General features: G+C 36.7%; 1 protein-coding gene across 2 annotated transcripts in view; it reads left to right on the plus strand.

Moving 5' to 3' along the window:
* The first annotated feature begins 5,027 nt into the window (after window positions 1–5,027).
* The window catches only part of LOC122315909 (DNA gyrase subunit A, chloroplastic/mitochondrial), a 50,544-nt gene continuing 38,898 nt past the window's right edge, over window positions 5,028–16,673 (plus strand). For both annotated transcript variants that reach the window (XM_043132230.1, XM_043132239.1), the window contains exons 1-4: window positions 5,028–5,539; window positions 6,795–6,864; window positions 6,983–7,048; window positions 14,911–15,012. In XM_043132230.1, the coding sequence (XP_042988164.1) occupies window positions 5,094–5,539; window positions 6,795–6,864; window positions 6,983–7,048; window positions 14,911–15,012 (684 nt within the window). In that variant the 5' untranslated portion in view covers window positions 5,028–5,093. The remainder of the gene's footprint in view (window positions 5,540–6,794; window positions 6,865–6,982; window positions 7,049–14,910; window positions 15,013–16,673) is intronic.

Genomic DNA, 16,673 nt, shown 5'->3' on the forward strand with positions numbered 1-16,673 from the left:
AGAAATAAATGGAATATTTTATCAAAAGAACCATAAACAAATAGACTTTAAAAGGTTTCAACCAAATTTAAATATGACATAAATGACTGAAAAACAATTTAGCAAAAACAACTTAGGCCCAGTTTGCATACACAAATAAAACACAGATGAGATGAAACCATCTGTATGGTGAAACCATCTCGGCAATTCAAACGCACACTCCCTTGTATTTCATCTCACTCCATCTCCTTTTAACTTCATCTCAATACTATTTATTGACGGTACATTCACTGATTATACAATGAAGTCTGTCCTGGAATCCCAAAACCAACACCCAGATTTTGTGTATACAATGTAAATTTTATAGGACCAATTGGTTTGCAACAGGCACAAGTTTTATTAGATATTTTGAAACTCATAAATTGTGATAATATTACGTTCGTAATTTTCTAATATAACATTTTATATATTTCTTAGTTAAATTTTTTCTAATATATATTTACAATAAAATAATTTGAACTTTCTAATATGTAGAATAATATATAATTAATAATTAGAATGATATAATTTAACAAACAAATTGATATTTTAGCTATTATATTATGTATTTCTAAATTTCAAGATGATTTACTAAATCAAAATATTTTACTCAGAACAGATTGCAAATCAGTTAATGAATTTTTGATTAAAAAACCTGACTGTTAAACAAATATTTGCTAGATGGCAAAATATATTAAGTATTTTTTATTTTCATATTGAGCATATTAAAGGAGAATCTAATTCTCTCATTGACTTTCTATTCCGAGAACTCTTACAAGGAAAATTATGTCATTCTCAAAATCGATAATAAAATCTAAATATTCTTATACTAAACCACCATCTCTTCCCTATCTTTCATCTTGTTATTCTGCAACTCTAAAACTATATACGGTATTGGGAACATTACCAAAAAGTATTAGGTCATCCTACAACTCATTCTCACTATTAACCTCTCCAAAATTACCAACAAATTCAAAAACTGTTTCTCATTCTTCTTCTATTCATTATCAAATTATTAGTCCTTCAATCTTATGTCAACTTTCTACGTCCTCTATTATAATTAAAAATCACTAGCATCCATTATTTCTTATTGAGTCTGAAATCCAGCACCTATCTCATCCATCCTCACTTTCGAACTACTCTCCTTATATAAAACTTCATTTATGTCTTTTGCTTTGACCATTCGAAGAATTAATCTTTTTGTAAGTATTATGTTTTTAACAAAATTAAATTTGTCAATTATGATTTCTACCCTTTATGTGTATTGATGCATATGATCGATTATATTGCCTGTATATATTATTGTCGTGCATATGACTTGTTATATTGCCTATTATTATATTATAAATTAATTATATATTACCTAGGATACGTCATTGGAAACCATTATGCTCCTAACTAGACAAGTCTATCAAATGGTAGGAAAAATATAATTATCACGTCTTAAAAATGTTTAAAGAAATTACTAAGGCTCCTGAAGTTTTAGTCCAATAAAATAGATTCTAGGTTTAATTAGCATCCTTATCTTGTTTTATTAATTGTTATTTTTTTTAATTAAGATCCTCTATTCTATCCATCACTATACTTAATTCAAGCCTTGTATTATAATCTATACATTTTAAATCATAAAATCACAAAAACCAACACTATGAGCAAAATAATATGCCATCATAAAATTATGCATAACAATACAACAATATAATACTATAACAATATAATAACCATGGCGTAGAAAAAATAAATTTTGAGATTTAAATATGTTTACGGTTGTTTAAATTAATAATAGATATTACTTACTTTTTAATATATTTATAACTATTATCCAATAATTAAAAGAAAATGCTATTATGTCCCATGATTTGTCCTCTTATTTTGATTGCTCATATATTTAATTTTTTTAAAAATTTTTTTTTTACTTAATGGTTAAAAAAGTGACTTTTAGTATAATGATGTATTTTTTTATTTTTTTAAAATATTTAAATATATTAAAAAATGTAAAACATAAATGAAGAAAAAAATAAAAAGTGAAATTTGTACTACTGGGCACACCTAGCACCACCAAAAATACTTTTCAATCATTGGCGGGATTCATCCTTTTATCAAATTATAAAATGTAAAAACTATTTTATCTTATATCACTATCCAAACACACACTTTTTATAAACTACTGGGATAGAATCAACGTACAAAATATATTTATCTAGTTAAGTGAAATGATTATTTTTTAAAAAATAATATGTAAAACATTCTTAGGGTGTGTTGACATTCAATCATGCAATTTATCTAACCCTAACAATATCAAGTGCATTCCATATCAATTAGTTGACAGAATTCATATTTAACAATGTAAACTGCAACAACCTAAAAGTCCATGTCACATTTTCATAAATAATACAAATTATCAAAGAAACATTCCCACTAAAGGTACATTTTAGTTGTTAAAAAATACAGGAAAGTAAAACAAAATTACTTTCTTTTAACTCAACTCCCTAGGCTCAAATTACAATCATCTTGCTCTCATTTTGGAATCCTAACCAGAAGAACGGGAAAATAATACAAATATGAAATTCCACTTTTCCTCCACTTTCTAAAAGGCCAAGTAATGAATAACTTTATACCTAGGCACGATTGTTTCTCTACATCCAAACAAACATGTCTCCAAATCATACTTCATTCAAAACAACGTCAATATATAACAAATCAAGAATAATTTAGCCTAATCTATACCCTCATGATCAATGGGGTGAACATTGTTTTGGTGGAGGGGGTTGACTCGCAAGTTGGGCCTGACAGGCCAACTTCGGGGTCAAACATAGAAATACCACAACCCATTGATCCATGAGTACTATTGTCATGAAAGAACAAATAAGATGATCAGATTAATTGAGATGAATTAATTGTAGAGGTAGAGGAGAGAGATATCATATATCATGCAAAGATAAAAAAGTCTCATGTGTGTAAATTGGGTACGCTCTAATCATAACATCCTTCTTTTAATTTTTTTTTTTAAATTAACTATAACACGCAGGGTTTCTTTCTTGAGTAATCTCAAATATATAGTTTAAACCCATCACACTTATAACTTTGAGGACAAAAATATTTGTAATATTAATTAAAGGGCAAAATTGTAAAATCATAAAACAAAACTTCAACCCCTCCTTCGCACGAAGCTTACGTAAAGAAAATGAAAGTTTATTTTAGTTTACAAAGAGTAAGCCCCCTGATGAGAGAGAGAGAGAGAGAGAGAGAGAGAGAGAGAGAGAGAGAGAGAGAGAGAGAGAGAGGGAGGGAGGGACCAAGCTAGGCGGTGGTCTTGCGTGGTCGATGATGTGGGAAAAACACTAAGTGAGAGAGAGAGAGAGAGTAAACACGGAGAGTGAAAATGATCAGTAAGCCATGAGAGAGAGAGAGAGACCGCATGGGATACTCGTTGAGAAGGCAGCAATGCATCGGCATTGGTGTCTGCGTCACTGGGCTTCCCTTGTCGTGGCTGGTGGCACTGCACAAGATGAAGTGCTCTATTTTGAGATGCATAAACAAAGGTCCTTTTAGTGAGGTTGAGGGTGGTATTTTTCGGCGTGGGTTTGTGACTGGCTATGGCAATGAGGTTTGGGCAGGCCTTCCTGTGAGGACGATGGTCATGAGGAGTGGGACAAAGGTGCTACGCTAGGACTGCCATGGCTTTACACAGTGGTTGGCTTGTGGTTATTTGAAGGTGGTGTTGCCGAACATTCACAAAGAAGGGTAGATGCTATGAGGAGATTGGATAGGAGGAAATGGTGAAATGCGATAGAAGGAAATGTCGTCGGAAAAATCTGTTGAGATAGTTAAGCTTGCGGTGGCTTTGTGGCTCATGGTGAGGAGTTATTTCAAGGCGATATTGGCTCATTTGGTTGTGCTCACAGACCACTACTTGTTCTAGTTCGTCCTCATCTTACAGGTCTTATTGTGAGACTTTTGGTTCCAACAACAAGCGCAATTCCTCATAGATGAATTTTGGAAAGACAAACTTGGAAGACACCTCTACCTCTGGATTTGACGCCAACTTTCAGGATTCCCATTTTGGGTTAGTACAATTTCTATGTTTTAAATTATAACATAGTTATTACTCTCTCTCTTTCTAAAGCACTCAAAGAATAAATGTTAGACATGGCTAAGTGGTTCTTACGTCAGCTGCATACAAATGCATTTTCCATACCTATATTATTGAAGACAGGCAGAATAGCGAAGAGATGCTAGAAAGCAAAGGGGGGTAATGGACTTTAACGGCAAACTAAAATAAAATTAACAGAAAATAAGAAAATTATTGTTCATCCATTAAATACACACTTATATAATATAATAGATTTCATCACATCTTAATCTTAAAATTATTTAAAATATCTTATCTCATTTCATTTAGGCTGCGTAACCAAACATAACCTTAAGATTTAGACATTTTCCTCTATCCCATGATTGCTTGCAAGATGTGACTGTAATTTATTTTTATTTTTGGAAAAATACAACTAAACCAGCGAGTTTTGAATTCTATATCTTAAATTATCAAAACTAATATTTTGCACCCTCCATTATAATCTGATTGTTAAAATTATGGCACATCACTCATTTTTTATTTTGTATATCTTAACAATTAAAATTGAATTAAGTAAATTTGATTGGTTTAAAAGATGAGTTTTGCTACATACAAACATAGTTGCACACTAATCTGTGTACCAATACTGATTTATTCATACTTAAAATTTAAATTAACACTGTTTTTAATCAAATTTACTTTTTAACCAATCACATCATATTAGTGCACAGATTAATACACAACTATGCTTGCAACTATATTTTTCCTTAAAAGATACTAACTGCAAATTATTATTTTGATGACATTATATTTTTCCTTTATTTTATTTAAGGGAATTTTCATTTATTTATTTAATTTTTCTGTCATTCCCAAACTCCCATACGGTGTAAAGGCACGTGCCATTCACGTGCACTCTATTCACCTAAAACCCCAGACTTTGGCGCGCAGGAACCCCCACCTTAGGGTTTTTCTCGGTCCAAAGCTGACGGCGAATGCCACCTCCATGAACCTTTCCTACTCCCTCTGGGACCCTTCTTCCATGGCTCTCTCTTCTGGACTCCGCTTCTCCTCAATCCTACTCCGCTACCGCCCTTCGCTCCCCCTTGCCTCGACCCTCTTCTCCAACAGTCTCCCCCACAGACGCTCCGAGCTCCGTTTTCTCTCCAGCTCCCCCTCCTCTTCCTCCCCTCCGTCTCGTACCCTTCGGTCGGCTGCCATTAAATCGAGGCGCAGCGACAATGCGGAGGGAGATGAGGGGCAGGATGGCAACGGTAGCGTGCTAGTCAAGGGCGGAGTTGGAAACGCCGGTGGTGATGGTGGTAGAGTCGTGCCATCCGAGCTCCACAAGGAGGCCACGGAGGCCTACATGGCCTACGCCATGTCAGTCCTCCTCGGCCGCGCTTTGCCCGACGTTCGCGATGGTCTCAAGCCTGTTCACCGTCGAATCCTGTGAGCTTTTGCTTTCTTCGTTGGGAATTTTTCGTTTATTGCGCTGTTTTATTGGCGTTAAATTTCCTGAAAGTAGGGGAAGAGTCTTTCCAACTTTGTTAATGAGGATAATACAATTTTTGTTACAAGTAACGAGGATACTGCATTATCAAAGGGGCAGATTAGATTTTCTTTTTCAAAAACAATTTTAGTTTTTAAATATTTGGCAGTCTTTGTAAACGGAAATAAAGTTTATTAAGAATTTTGCTTTAATGCCCTTTTTGTTTGAGAAATTTAAGAAAAAAATAAAATGAGTTTGCTTTCTCTTTTGTGGGTCTTGAGTAGTGAAAATGGAAGACTTTACTTTGTTATACATGAAGTTTCCTTTGAAAGAAGATGATAGAATAAGGAAAGGAAGGTTTCTGTAATTTCTAATGGCAAATTCTTTCAATTTGCTGCAGTTTGGGGGTGCTGTTGTCGTTGTTATTGTTGTTGTTTATAATTTAGTTACTTCCATTGGTTTATGTTGAATTCATGGGCGATAAATTAATTTATGAAATGCTTTATGAGCAAATATGGATGGAAAGCATCATTCTGTGAAATAAGAGGGATTGATTGGGCCATGCCACGGAGGGTGATCGATTTACTGTCTTGCTGGCAAGGGCTAAGAGGGAATCGCCAGATTGCAGCTGTATGGAAGATGGTACCTTTGTGCTTAATGTGGTGCACATGGACCGAAAGAAATAGCCGCTGTTTTGAGAACAAGGAGCGCTCTCTGGATGCTTTTCGAGCTTTTTTCTTTCACACTCTACTCCTTTGGGCATCTACTATAGTTTTAAATGGAACGAGTCTTAGTGACTTTTCCGCTACTATCCGTAGCACTTAGTTTGTAACTAGGCTTTTTTCTTGTATACTCCCTGTGTACTCGGGCTTGGCCTATTTACGTGGATCAATAAAATTTATTTACCTATCAAAAAAAAAATTCGTTATCAAATAAATAATTTCATTTCTAAGGTTTTGGTTATGTACTTATTTACCTGATTTGGATGCCACATGTGTGTGGTTATCCTATACATTACTTGGGTGTTTCTGGGCATGTGGTTACATCTCTTTTATTTTTACTATGCATATTGCACTTACAAAGAAATGACTATTTATGCATGTGTCTGTAGATATTGCATTTGTATTTATAACAAATAGATATCATAAGTCAATTTTCTCTAAACAGTGTAGCTGACAAGTTCTCCCTCAAATTTTCTGTTTTTTTGGGCTACAGATTTGCAATGCATGAATTGGGCCTTTCATCACGAAAGCCATTCAAGAAATGTGCTAGAGTTGTTGGAGAGGTTAAAATTTGACTCTGTTTAATTTTATCTGTCCTAAAAGGATCGTATTGTTGCTTTTGTCTTTTGGCTATCCTTGTCTGTGCAGCTTAGTATCTTACTTTGTGGTTATTTATTGCAGGTTCTAGGAAAATTTCACCCACATGGAGACACCGCTGTCTATGATTCCTTAGTGCGAATGGCACAGGTAATAGTGGGAATATAATATGTTAATGGATAGGTGCAGAGGATTTGGGGAAGTGGCCAGGGAACAGTTGAGTTCCCATGGCGAAAAAGTATTCATGGAGTGTCTTTTAGTGACCCCGTTTGCTGAATCATAAAAAGCTTGCCCAACTTGGACCGATAGCTTTTTTATTTTTTATTTTTTGATAGGTAAAAGAAATTTTATTGATCTCGTAAATAGGCAAAACCTGAGTACACAAGGAGTATACAAGAAAAGCCTAGTTACAGAAACTACGTCCTACGGATAGTAGCATACAAATCACTAAGTCCCGTTCCGTTCCATTCCATGCAATAGAGTGGGCCCAAAGTAACAGAGTATGAAATAAAAAGTCCCTAAAGCTGTCCGGGGAGCGTTCCCTATCCTCAAAACAATGGCCATTTCTTTCGTTCCATGTGCACCACATTAGGCATAAAGGCATCATCTTCCATACAGCAACGATTTGGCGATTGCCCCTAATCTTTTGCCAACAAGACAATAAGTCTATCACCCTCTTGGGCATGACCCATGCAATGTCAAGCCTGGAGAAGATTGCATCCCACAAAGCCTTAACTACTTCGCAATGAAGGAGTAGATGGTCCGCTGATTCGCTGTTGCGTTTGCACATGTAGCACTAGTCCATTATGTAAAAGCCACGCTTTCTTAGTTTGTTGATTGTTAAGATTTTACCATGGGAGGTAGGGGTGTCAAATCGTATTAACAGGTCGTGTTCGTGTCGTGTCAAATCGTGTTAACGGGTCATATAAGTCAACCCTAACCCGACCCGTTAAGCTTATTGTGTTAAAATCTCAAACCCTAACATGACCCATTAACATAACGGGTCGTGTCGTGTCAACCCGTTTTGACCCATTAATAAATATTACGAAATATATTTTTTTATAAGTAAACAAATAAATTAAGAAAATATTACGAAATAGGTTAATACGACACAATACAACTCATTTTAAACTATTTATGTAAATGGGTTGAATAGGCCCGAAATTAACTTTTTTAACCTGATTACATTTAGCATAATTTTATATAAATGTTAAAATTACAATATCTATAAAAATTATAAAACTAATTATAAGTCCAAAACTACAATCCAAATAATAAAAATATCGAAATTGAAATTCTAACAATTTTATTTTTAGATATAAGGGTATAATTGTAACTTTAACTTTGTCATAACGGGTCAAAACGGGTTAACCCGTTATCAATCCGTTACCATTCGTGTCTTAACGGGTCAACCTGTTTTGACCCGAACCCATTAATGCTAAACCCTAACCCACTATTATCGTGTCGTGTTTGTGTTGGGTTAACGGGTCGTGTGACATATTGCCACCCCTAATGGGAGGCCACCCAACCAAAAAAAGCGACTTTGGGGGGAACATTGCTCCTCCAAATGCTCTTCCAGGGGAAAGCATTGGAGGAGTGTGTCGACAAGGCTTTATGGTATGAGCGGACCGAGAATTTCTTGTTTCCTGTGCCAGTCCAAAGTAGTTTGTCCTCCCTTCCTGCCCTTAACTTCAGCGAATATGGCACTCTATAGAACTCAGTGATGTCCCCCATCTCCCAATCTTGTACAGCTCTAGTGAAACTCACAGACCAAGTCATGGAGTCAGAATTAATGCACATATTATCAGCCACTGAAGAACCTTGATCCAATGCAATCCTATAAAGAGAGGGAAAAACATTTTTCAAGATCACGTCTCCACACCAACGGTCATGCCAAAATTTTGTCTGCGTGCCTCTTCCCACTTCTAACCTGCAGTTGCCAAGAAAATCATTTCAACCCTTCAGGATATATTTTCACCCTCCCACACCATAGGCCCCTCTGACTTCATTTGAGCACCAACCTCCCCATGCATTCCCATATTTGATTTCTAAAATGTTTTTCCAAAGAGTGTCTCCCTCAAGATGAAAGCGTCATAACCATTTCCCAAGGAGTGCCTTGTTGAAGGTTCTCAAATTTCTTAGGCCCAAACCGCCACAAGATATTGGGGTGCATACTTTTTCCCATTTGATCAAATGGAACTTCTTTGTATTCTCTAGCCCTCCCCATAGAAAATCACGAAAGATCTTTTCCAGTCTATTCGAAACCCCTGCAGGCACTGGAAAAAGTGAGAGGAAATACGTTGGAAGATTGGATAGTGTACTCTTAATAAGTATAATTCTCCTGCCCTTTGACAAGTAGATTCTCTTCCATCCCGCTAGTTTGCCTTCAACTTTCTCCACGATCCCTTCCCACATTACCTTGGAATTATGGGGGGCCCAGCCCCAAAGGGAGTCCAAGATACTTCATTGGCAAGGATGCGACCTTGCATTCCAAGATGGCGGCCACCTCCCCTAAGTTGTTAACCGAGCCAACGGGAACTACTTCCGACTTAGATAAGTTCACCTTGAGACCCGATATAGCTTCGAAGCAAAGAAGAAGTGCTCTGAGGGAGCGGATCTGATCCAGATCCGGATCACAAAAAATCAGCGTATCATCGGCGAAAAGGAGATGAGAGACCATCATGCTTCCATGTGTAGAACCACCCACCGAATAACCCAAGATGAAGGCTGTAGCCACTGCCCTGTCCAACATTCTACTCAGTACGTCCATGACAATGATGAATAAGAGTGGGGATAAAGGGTCCCCTTGTCTCAAACCCTGAGAGCTGTTGAAGAAGCCTTCGGGAGTGCCATTGATCAAAACAGAAAATCTGGCAGTTGTAATATAGTGCTTGATCCACTGACGCCATCTTGTCCCAAAGCCATACCTACTAAGAATATACAACAAAAAATCCCAGTTCACATGATCAAAAGCCTTTTCCATATCCAATTTACACTATCTTGGACCGATAGTATGTGTTGTATATTTTTGTGTTTGAAGCTGTTCACTTTAGGAATTTGTAAATGCTTTGTTCTTTTAACTCATTGGGGTTTCCTAACTAGGAAAAAGAAGATGACAATTCTCATGTAAAAGAAGTGATTTTCAATTATTTCCTTTACCTACTCTGCTGTTAATCCATGCTCTGGACTTCTGCTCATCTTCCCACAGTGTAGATGTATATTTATGATGCTTTTTTTTTTTTATCATCCTAGGCGAGGCTGCTCTTTAAATTATCTGAAATTTTTTAGAATCTTAGCTGGCTTTATGCTGGTTTATAGTACTTTTTATTTCAAATTGTAGGCTGTCACATGAAGATGCTGTCTTGGCATGATAAAATAAGTTTTCTTTTCATGTTGCGGTGCTTTTGAGGGGGAAGGTTAAAATGTCTTGTTTTTTGAGAATGTCAGGATAAATTGGCACGCAATTGGGAGTGAATAACCTGAAATGATCAAACTTGTATGAAATGTGTTTTACTTCTCTTTTGTTGAAAGTCTGGTCACTTTAGTTTCTTTAAGCGCAATGCATCAAAGTGCTAATTAGACTGTTGATCTAAGTAGTTTCATTCTGATGTTGTAGCATTAGTGCTTTTAAGTGTCTTGTTTCATTTGTCAAAAGTCAGTAGGCAGAAATGTTTTCATTAGACCCAAAATTTATTCAGTAATTAAAAATATTGGCTTCCAATGTACTGCACTATCATTTTTAGGTTTTTTTGGTAATCTCAAGAAGACTAACATGCATTATCATTACTTAGTATTGGCCACATCTAGAAATTCATATGTTTTTTTTATTTTTATTTTTATTTATTTTTATTTTTTTTATAGGTAAAAAAAGGTTGTATTAATCCATGTAAATAGGCAAAACCCTAGTACACAGGCGGTATACAGGAAAGAGCCTAATTACAAACTAGGCGCTACGGAAAGTAGCGTAAAAGTCATTAAGACTTTTTCCATACAATACAATAGAAGACCCAAAGCAACAATGTGTGAAAGAAAAAAGCCCTAAAACCATCCGGAGAACATTCCCTATTGTCAAAACAACAGCTATTTCTTTCATTCCATGTGCACTACATTAAACATAAAGGCACCATCATCCATACAGCTGCGATCTGACGATTGCCCTGAATCCCTCGCCAACAAGACAATAAATCTATCACCCTCCTAGGCATAGCCCATGCGATGTCAAGCCTAGTGAAGATTTCATCCCATAATACCTTAGCTACTTCACAATGAAGAAGAAGGTGATCTGCTGATTCGCTATTATGTTTGCATATGAAATGAAACACCAATCCATTATGTAGATTCCGCGCTGTTTTAGCTTGTCTATAGTTAGTATTTTATCATGAGATGCTAGCCAGCCAAAGAAAGCAACCTTGAGGGGGACATTGCTTTGCCAAATGCTCTTCCAAGGGAAGGCATTGAAGGTGTGAATCATCAAGGCCTTGTAGTAAAATCGAACTGAAAATTTCTTGTTACATGTACATGTCTAGAGTAATTTGTCCTCCCTGCTAGCCCTTGGTTTCAGCGCATATAAAACGCTGTAGAAATCAGCGATGTCTTCCACTTCTCAATCCTGAACAGCTCTGGTAAATCTCACGGACCACTGAATTGAGTCAGCAGTATTGCACATATTATCAGCCACTGAGGAACCTTGATTGAACGCAATCCTTAAAAAAGAGGGAAAAGCGTTTTTCAAAGCAATATCTCCACACCAAAAATCATGCCAAAACCTGATTCGCGTGCCCCTTCCCACCTCAAGCCTGCAGTTGTTGAGAAAATTATCCCAACCATTCCAGATAAGTTTCCAAACTCCCACGCCATAAGCCCCTCTTACTTCCTTAGAGCACCAACCTCCCCAAACGCTCCCATATCTAACATCTAAAATATTCCTCCAAAGAGCGTCTCCTCCTGATGATAGCACCATAACCATATGCCAAGAAGTGCCTTGTTGAAGGTTCTCAGATTTCTCATGCCCAACCCACCGCAAGACAAAGGGGTGCATACTTTATTCCATTTAATTAGATGGAATTTTTTTACATCCTCTAGCCCTCCCCACAAGAAATCACGGAAGATCTTCTCCAGTCTATATGCCACCCCTAGAGGCACATAAAATAAAGAGAGGAAGTATGTTGGGAGATTAGATAACGTACTTTTGATAAGTGTAATTCCCTCGCCCCTGGACAAGTAAATTCTCTTCCAATCCGCCAGCTTTCCTTCAATTTTCTCAACAATCCCTTCCCACATTGCCTGGGATTTGTGAGGGGCCCCCAAAGGGAGTCCAAGGTACTTCATAGGCAAGGATGAAACCTTGCAGCCCAAGATGACAGCCACTTCACTTAAGTTAGTAATCGAACCAACGGGGACTACTTCCGACTTTGATAAATTCACCTTAAGGCTAGATACAACTTTAAAACAAAGTAGAAGTGCTCTTAGGGAGCGAATTTGATCCAGGTCGGGCTCACAGAAAATCAGTGTATCATCAGCGAAAAGATGGGAGACAGTCAAGCTTCCATGCGAGGGACTGCCCACCGAGAAGCCCGGCATGAAACCATTCTACTCAGCACATCCATGACTAGAATGAATAAAAGTGGAGATAGTGGATCCCTTTGTCTCAAACCCCGAGAACTGTTGAAAAAACCTTCGGGAGTGCCATTGACCAAGACAGAGAATCTGACGGTTGTAATGTGCTTTATCCACTGACACCATTTGTCCCCAAAGCCATACCTACCAAGTATATACAACAAGAAATCCCAATTAACATGATCAAATGCCTTTTACATATCCAATTTACACAAGATACCTGAGATGCTGGTTCTGACTTTGCTCTTCAGATATTCGTTGGCGATGAGGACCGAGTCTAGTATTTGTTTACTTTCCACAAAGGCATTTTGGGATTTCAAGATGATCTTCCCCATGACTTCACTCAATCTCTTTGTTAGGACTTTTGAGATGATCTTATAAACCCCATTCACCAAGCTTATGGGATGGAAGTCATGCACTTCCATTGACCATGCCCTCTTGGGGATAAGAGCGATGAAAGAAACGTTAAGGCTTTTCTCAAATTTCATAAAAGAGTGAAATTCAATAAAAATCTTCATTAGATCCTTATTGACAATATCCCAACAAGCTTGAAAAAGGCCATTGGAAATCTATTTAGACCCGGTGTTTTGTCTTTGACCATACCTTTTAGCATGTCAAGCACCTCATCTTTTTCGAAAGGCCTCGCCAACCAAATCGCACTCGTATGGTCAATAGAATCGAAAACTAGACCGTCTACCTTGGGTCTCCAAAGGTACTGTTTTGTCAATAGCTTGTTATAAAAGTGGATAATGTGGTCCTTAATAGCATCTCTTCCCAATTAAACCTTGCCCTCCGTATGAAGGACCTCTATGGCGTTGTTCCTTCGATGAGAGTTTGCAACTCTATGAGAGAACTTAGTACTCTTATCACCTTCCTTCAACCAAAGGGCCCAAGATTTTTGTCTCCACGAGATCTCCTCCATAAGAGTGATTTTTTCCAGCTCAACAACTACAGTGATTTTCCTTACCCTATCATCAGCTGATAGGGCCCTTTCCACCTCTTTTTCCTCAAGTTGCTGCAGCTCCGAAAAGAGTTTGTACCGCTGGTCATTAATGTGTCCAAAAACTTCCAAATTCCATTGTTTTAGATCAATCTTCAAAGCTTTAAGCTTCCCGGCTAATACAAAACTAGTCGTGCTTGTGAGCTGATAAGAGACCCACCACATTCTGACTTTCTTTAAGAACCCATCTGCCTTCAACCACATGTTCTCGAACTTAAAGTATCTCCGACCCTTATGAAGACCCCCACTATCTAGTAAAAGGGGAAAATGGTCAGAACAAAGTCGAGGGAGCTGTTTTTGGCATAAGTTGGGGAACTAGGCCACCCAAGAAGGAGAAACAATGAACCTATCCAACCTCGACCAAGCCCTACCGTTTGACCAAGTGAAATCTCCCCAAGTCTAAGTCAAATAGAAGAGCTGAGAAATCAGCCATGGCTGAACCCATACTAGAAACCCCCGATCGCTCACTCGAAAACTGAGTGATGTTAAAGTTGCCCCCGATACACCATGGAACATCCCACCAACTGCATAAACCAGCAATCTCGTCCGAAAGAAGTTTCCTACTACTGTCATAAACCAGCAACTGAGTGATGTTACAGCGTGATTGCTGCAACATAGAAAAATCAATCAAATGTAGAGAAGCTTTTCTAGGCAATTGATCAGAGGGTCATTACTTAGTATTGGTCACATCTAGGTGGGGTTTTTGGAGGGTTCAGATCTACGGTAAGCAACTTTGCATGTAAGTTACCCCTCTAAACTACTGAACCAGCTTGTAAGTGCATTTCTGGAAGAATTTCCAGTCTTTGTTTTCCAACATTAGTTGACTGTTCTGGTTTTTGACCATTCCCTACCCAATTATAGGCATTGCCAGCTCATTGTCAACTTTCACTCTTAATATTTATGGCTGGTGGGGTCAAAAAACTTATCAAAAAAATTATTTATGGTTGATGTCTGTTTGCAGATATTTCTTTTAACAAGCAGGTTGGTCCTAGGAAGTTAAATATTTGAACGTTAAATGTAAATAAATATTTTTACTGGAAAATGTTTACCGATGATGATATTTTATACAGAAAATGGAGCCTTTATTGGTTTTTTAGAAGTTGAAGTGATGAAGCACGTTAGAAAGTAGGCTTTTATGCGAACTTTTTGGTAAATGATGCTTACTGAGGGTCTCCACCACCCCCTTGCTTGTGTATGACTTTCAAAATATGTACATTAGATAGAAAAATATGTGTGAGATTTTGGATTATTGCTATATTTTCAGATTCAAATTACTCATGCTGTTCAGATGCTCATTCTTTTCTGCATTTTCACTTCCTATTTATACCTATTTTGAAATTATATTTAATTATTCTTTGATATTTATTTGCACTTTCTTTAATGCTGTTTCTTGCAGGATTTCTCCTTACGATGTCCACTAATCAATGGGCATGGGAATTTTGGTTCAATAGATGCTGATCCTGCTGCTGCCATGCGTTATACAGAGTGTAGGTTGGAGGTATGTTCAAGTACTTGGTTACTCTTGATTTAGCTGTCTTGTCTTTTTAAGGTCTCCATACAGGGGTATGGGTAATGCTTCCTGAAATTTGGTTTTTGGAAAGAGCAGATAATTAACCTCTTGGTTTCTTTACTCAAAAAAAAAAAAAAAAAAAAAAAAAAAAAAAACTGTTAGTACAGCCTCTGTGGTTTATCGATGATGGATATTGTTTAGCAATATTTGTATAACTAATAGATGGAAATATTTGCTAACCTAATCATTTCAGCAACTGATTCCTGAAGAAAGTATAAATAGGATGTGTGATGAAGTGGAAAACAATTGGCTCTTAATAAATCAACCCAACTAATTTCAGACGTCAATTGAAGTTCAGTTTGACACAATAAAATTCAATTTGTGTAAAATGTTGGGGCCTTTTTAATAGATTTTACAAATTTACACGAACTAAACTATTAATGTCCATAAAGATATTCTGAGGACAATCATATTGTCTTCTGTAATTGCTTAACTTGATCACAAACTAGAATGTAAACATTGCTGGTAGCTGTATTCTGCTCAACACCTGTCACTAGTAAAAGAGTGTAGCACGTAGAGAAAGGACCCCTCTATGTCTATCTTAAGGAAGTCCCAAAGAAGTTAACAACAGATCCAAATAAGAAGGAAAGAAAGAGTGGCAATCCCACATCCAACTATTTCATCAGTGATCATTGGCCTTATTTAAAGTCAATTTGAATGAATATGGTTTTATTTTTTCTCTCTTTTGTCTATGTAGTTCTGGCAGTATCTTATGTGTCCTATTCATTTCCCAACTGTCCAAGAATATTCTACAGACTTCAGATAAGAGTGTTTGAACACTGCCCACTGAAGTAGTGGAAAATGGTCCTTGACCAAAACTGCTGCATTAGACTTGGGGAAGTATATTACAGCTAAACTTCTTCTCTAGCCTCCCTCTACTGCCATTTGATAAGGTCAGAAAAGATTAAAAATAAAAAAAGAACAAGAATCGGTGAAGGATTCAACTGCTAACCCTTGGCTTGAGAGATTCATGGATGAAATTAAATTTGCCTTCATTTGACCATCTATTTTGCTTCAAGAAAACCGCTAGACTATGGTTGATTGGACAAGTTCTTAACAAACATGATTTGGACATGGTTTTTCCTTTTCTCTTTCACTCTCATTCAATTAAATGCAGCTAATATATATATATATATATTTTTTGATAAGTTCAGCTAATATATATATGTGTGTGTGTGTGTGTATGTGTATTTTTTCTATAAACTGCTTCAATCATTCTGAAGTAGAACAATCCAGAGTATTTACTCTGTCTATTACTTGGATTAGTACGCACATTTGTGTGCAGGATGTGTCTACAAAGAGTGTTAAAGTGTTGGTGTCCTTTAAAGTGTTTGATGCAGACAACCCTGTTATTTAAGTTTCTGAGCCTTCAATGGGATTTTTAGTTTTCCGGTTTATAAGGCCTGGTTTGGTTTCACAAACATTTCAAACCTTCTCATCTCATCCCATCCAATCTTATCTCAACATCCAAACACCATTCAAATACAAACATTTTTCAATTTCAAATTTGAAAATTTTCCACTTTTTTATCTAATCATTATCTAATTATTCCTAATTATTACAACTTTTCCAAATTTCTAAATAAAAAA

Source organism: Carya illinoinensis, chromosome 1 (genome assembly GCF_018687715.1).
Source record: "Carya illinoinensis cultivar Pawnee chromosome 1, C.illinoinensisPawnee_v1, whole genome shotgun sequence".
NCBI classification, from domain to species: Eukaryota; Viridiplantae; Streptophyta; class Magnoliopsida; order Fagales; family Juglandaceae; genus Carya; species Carya illinoinensis.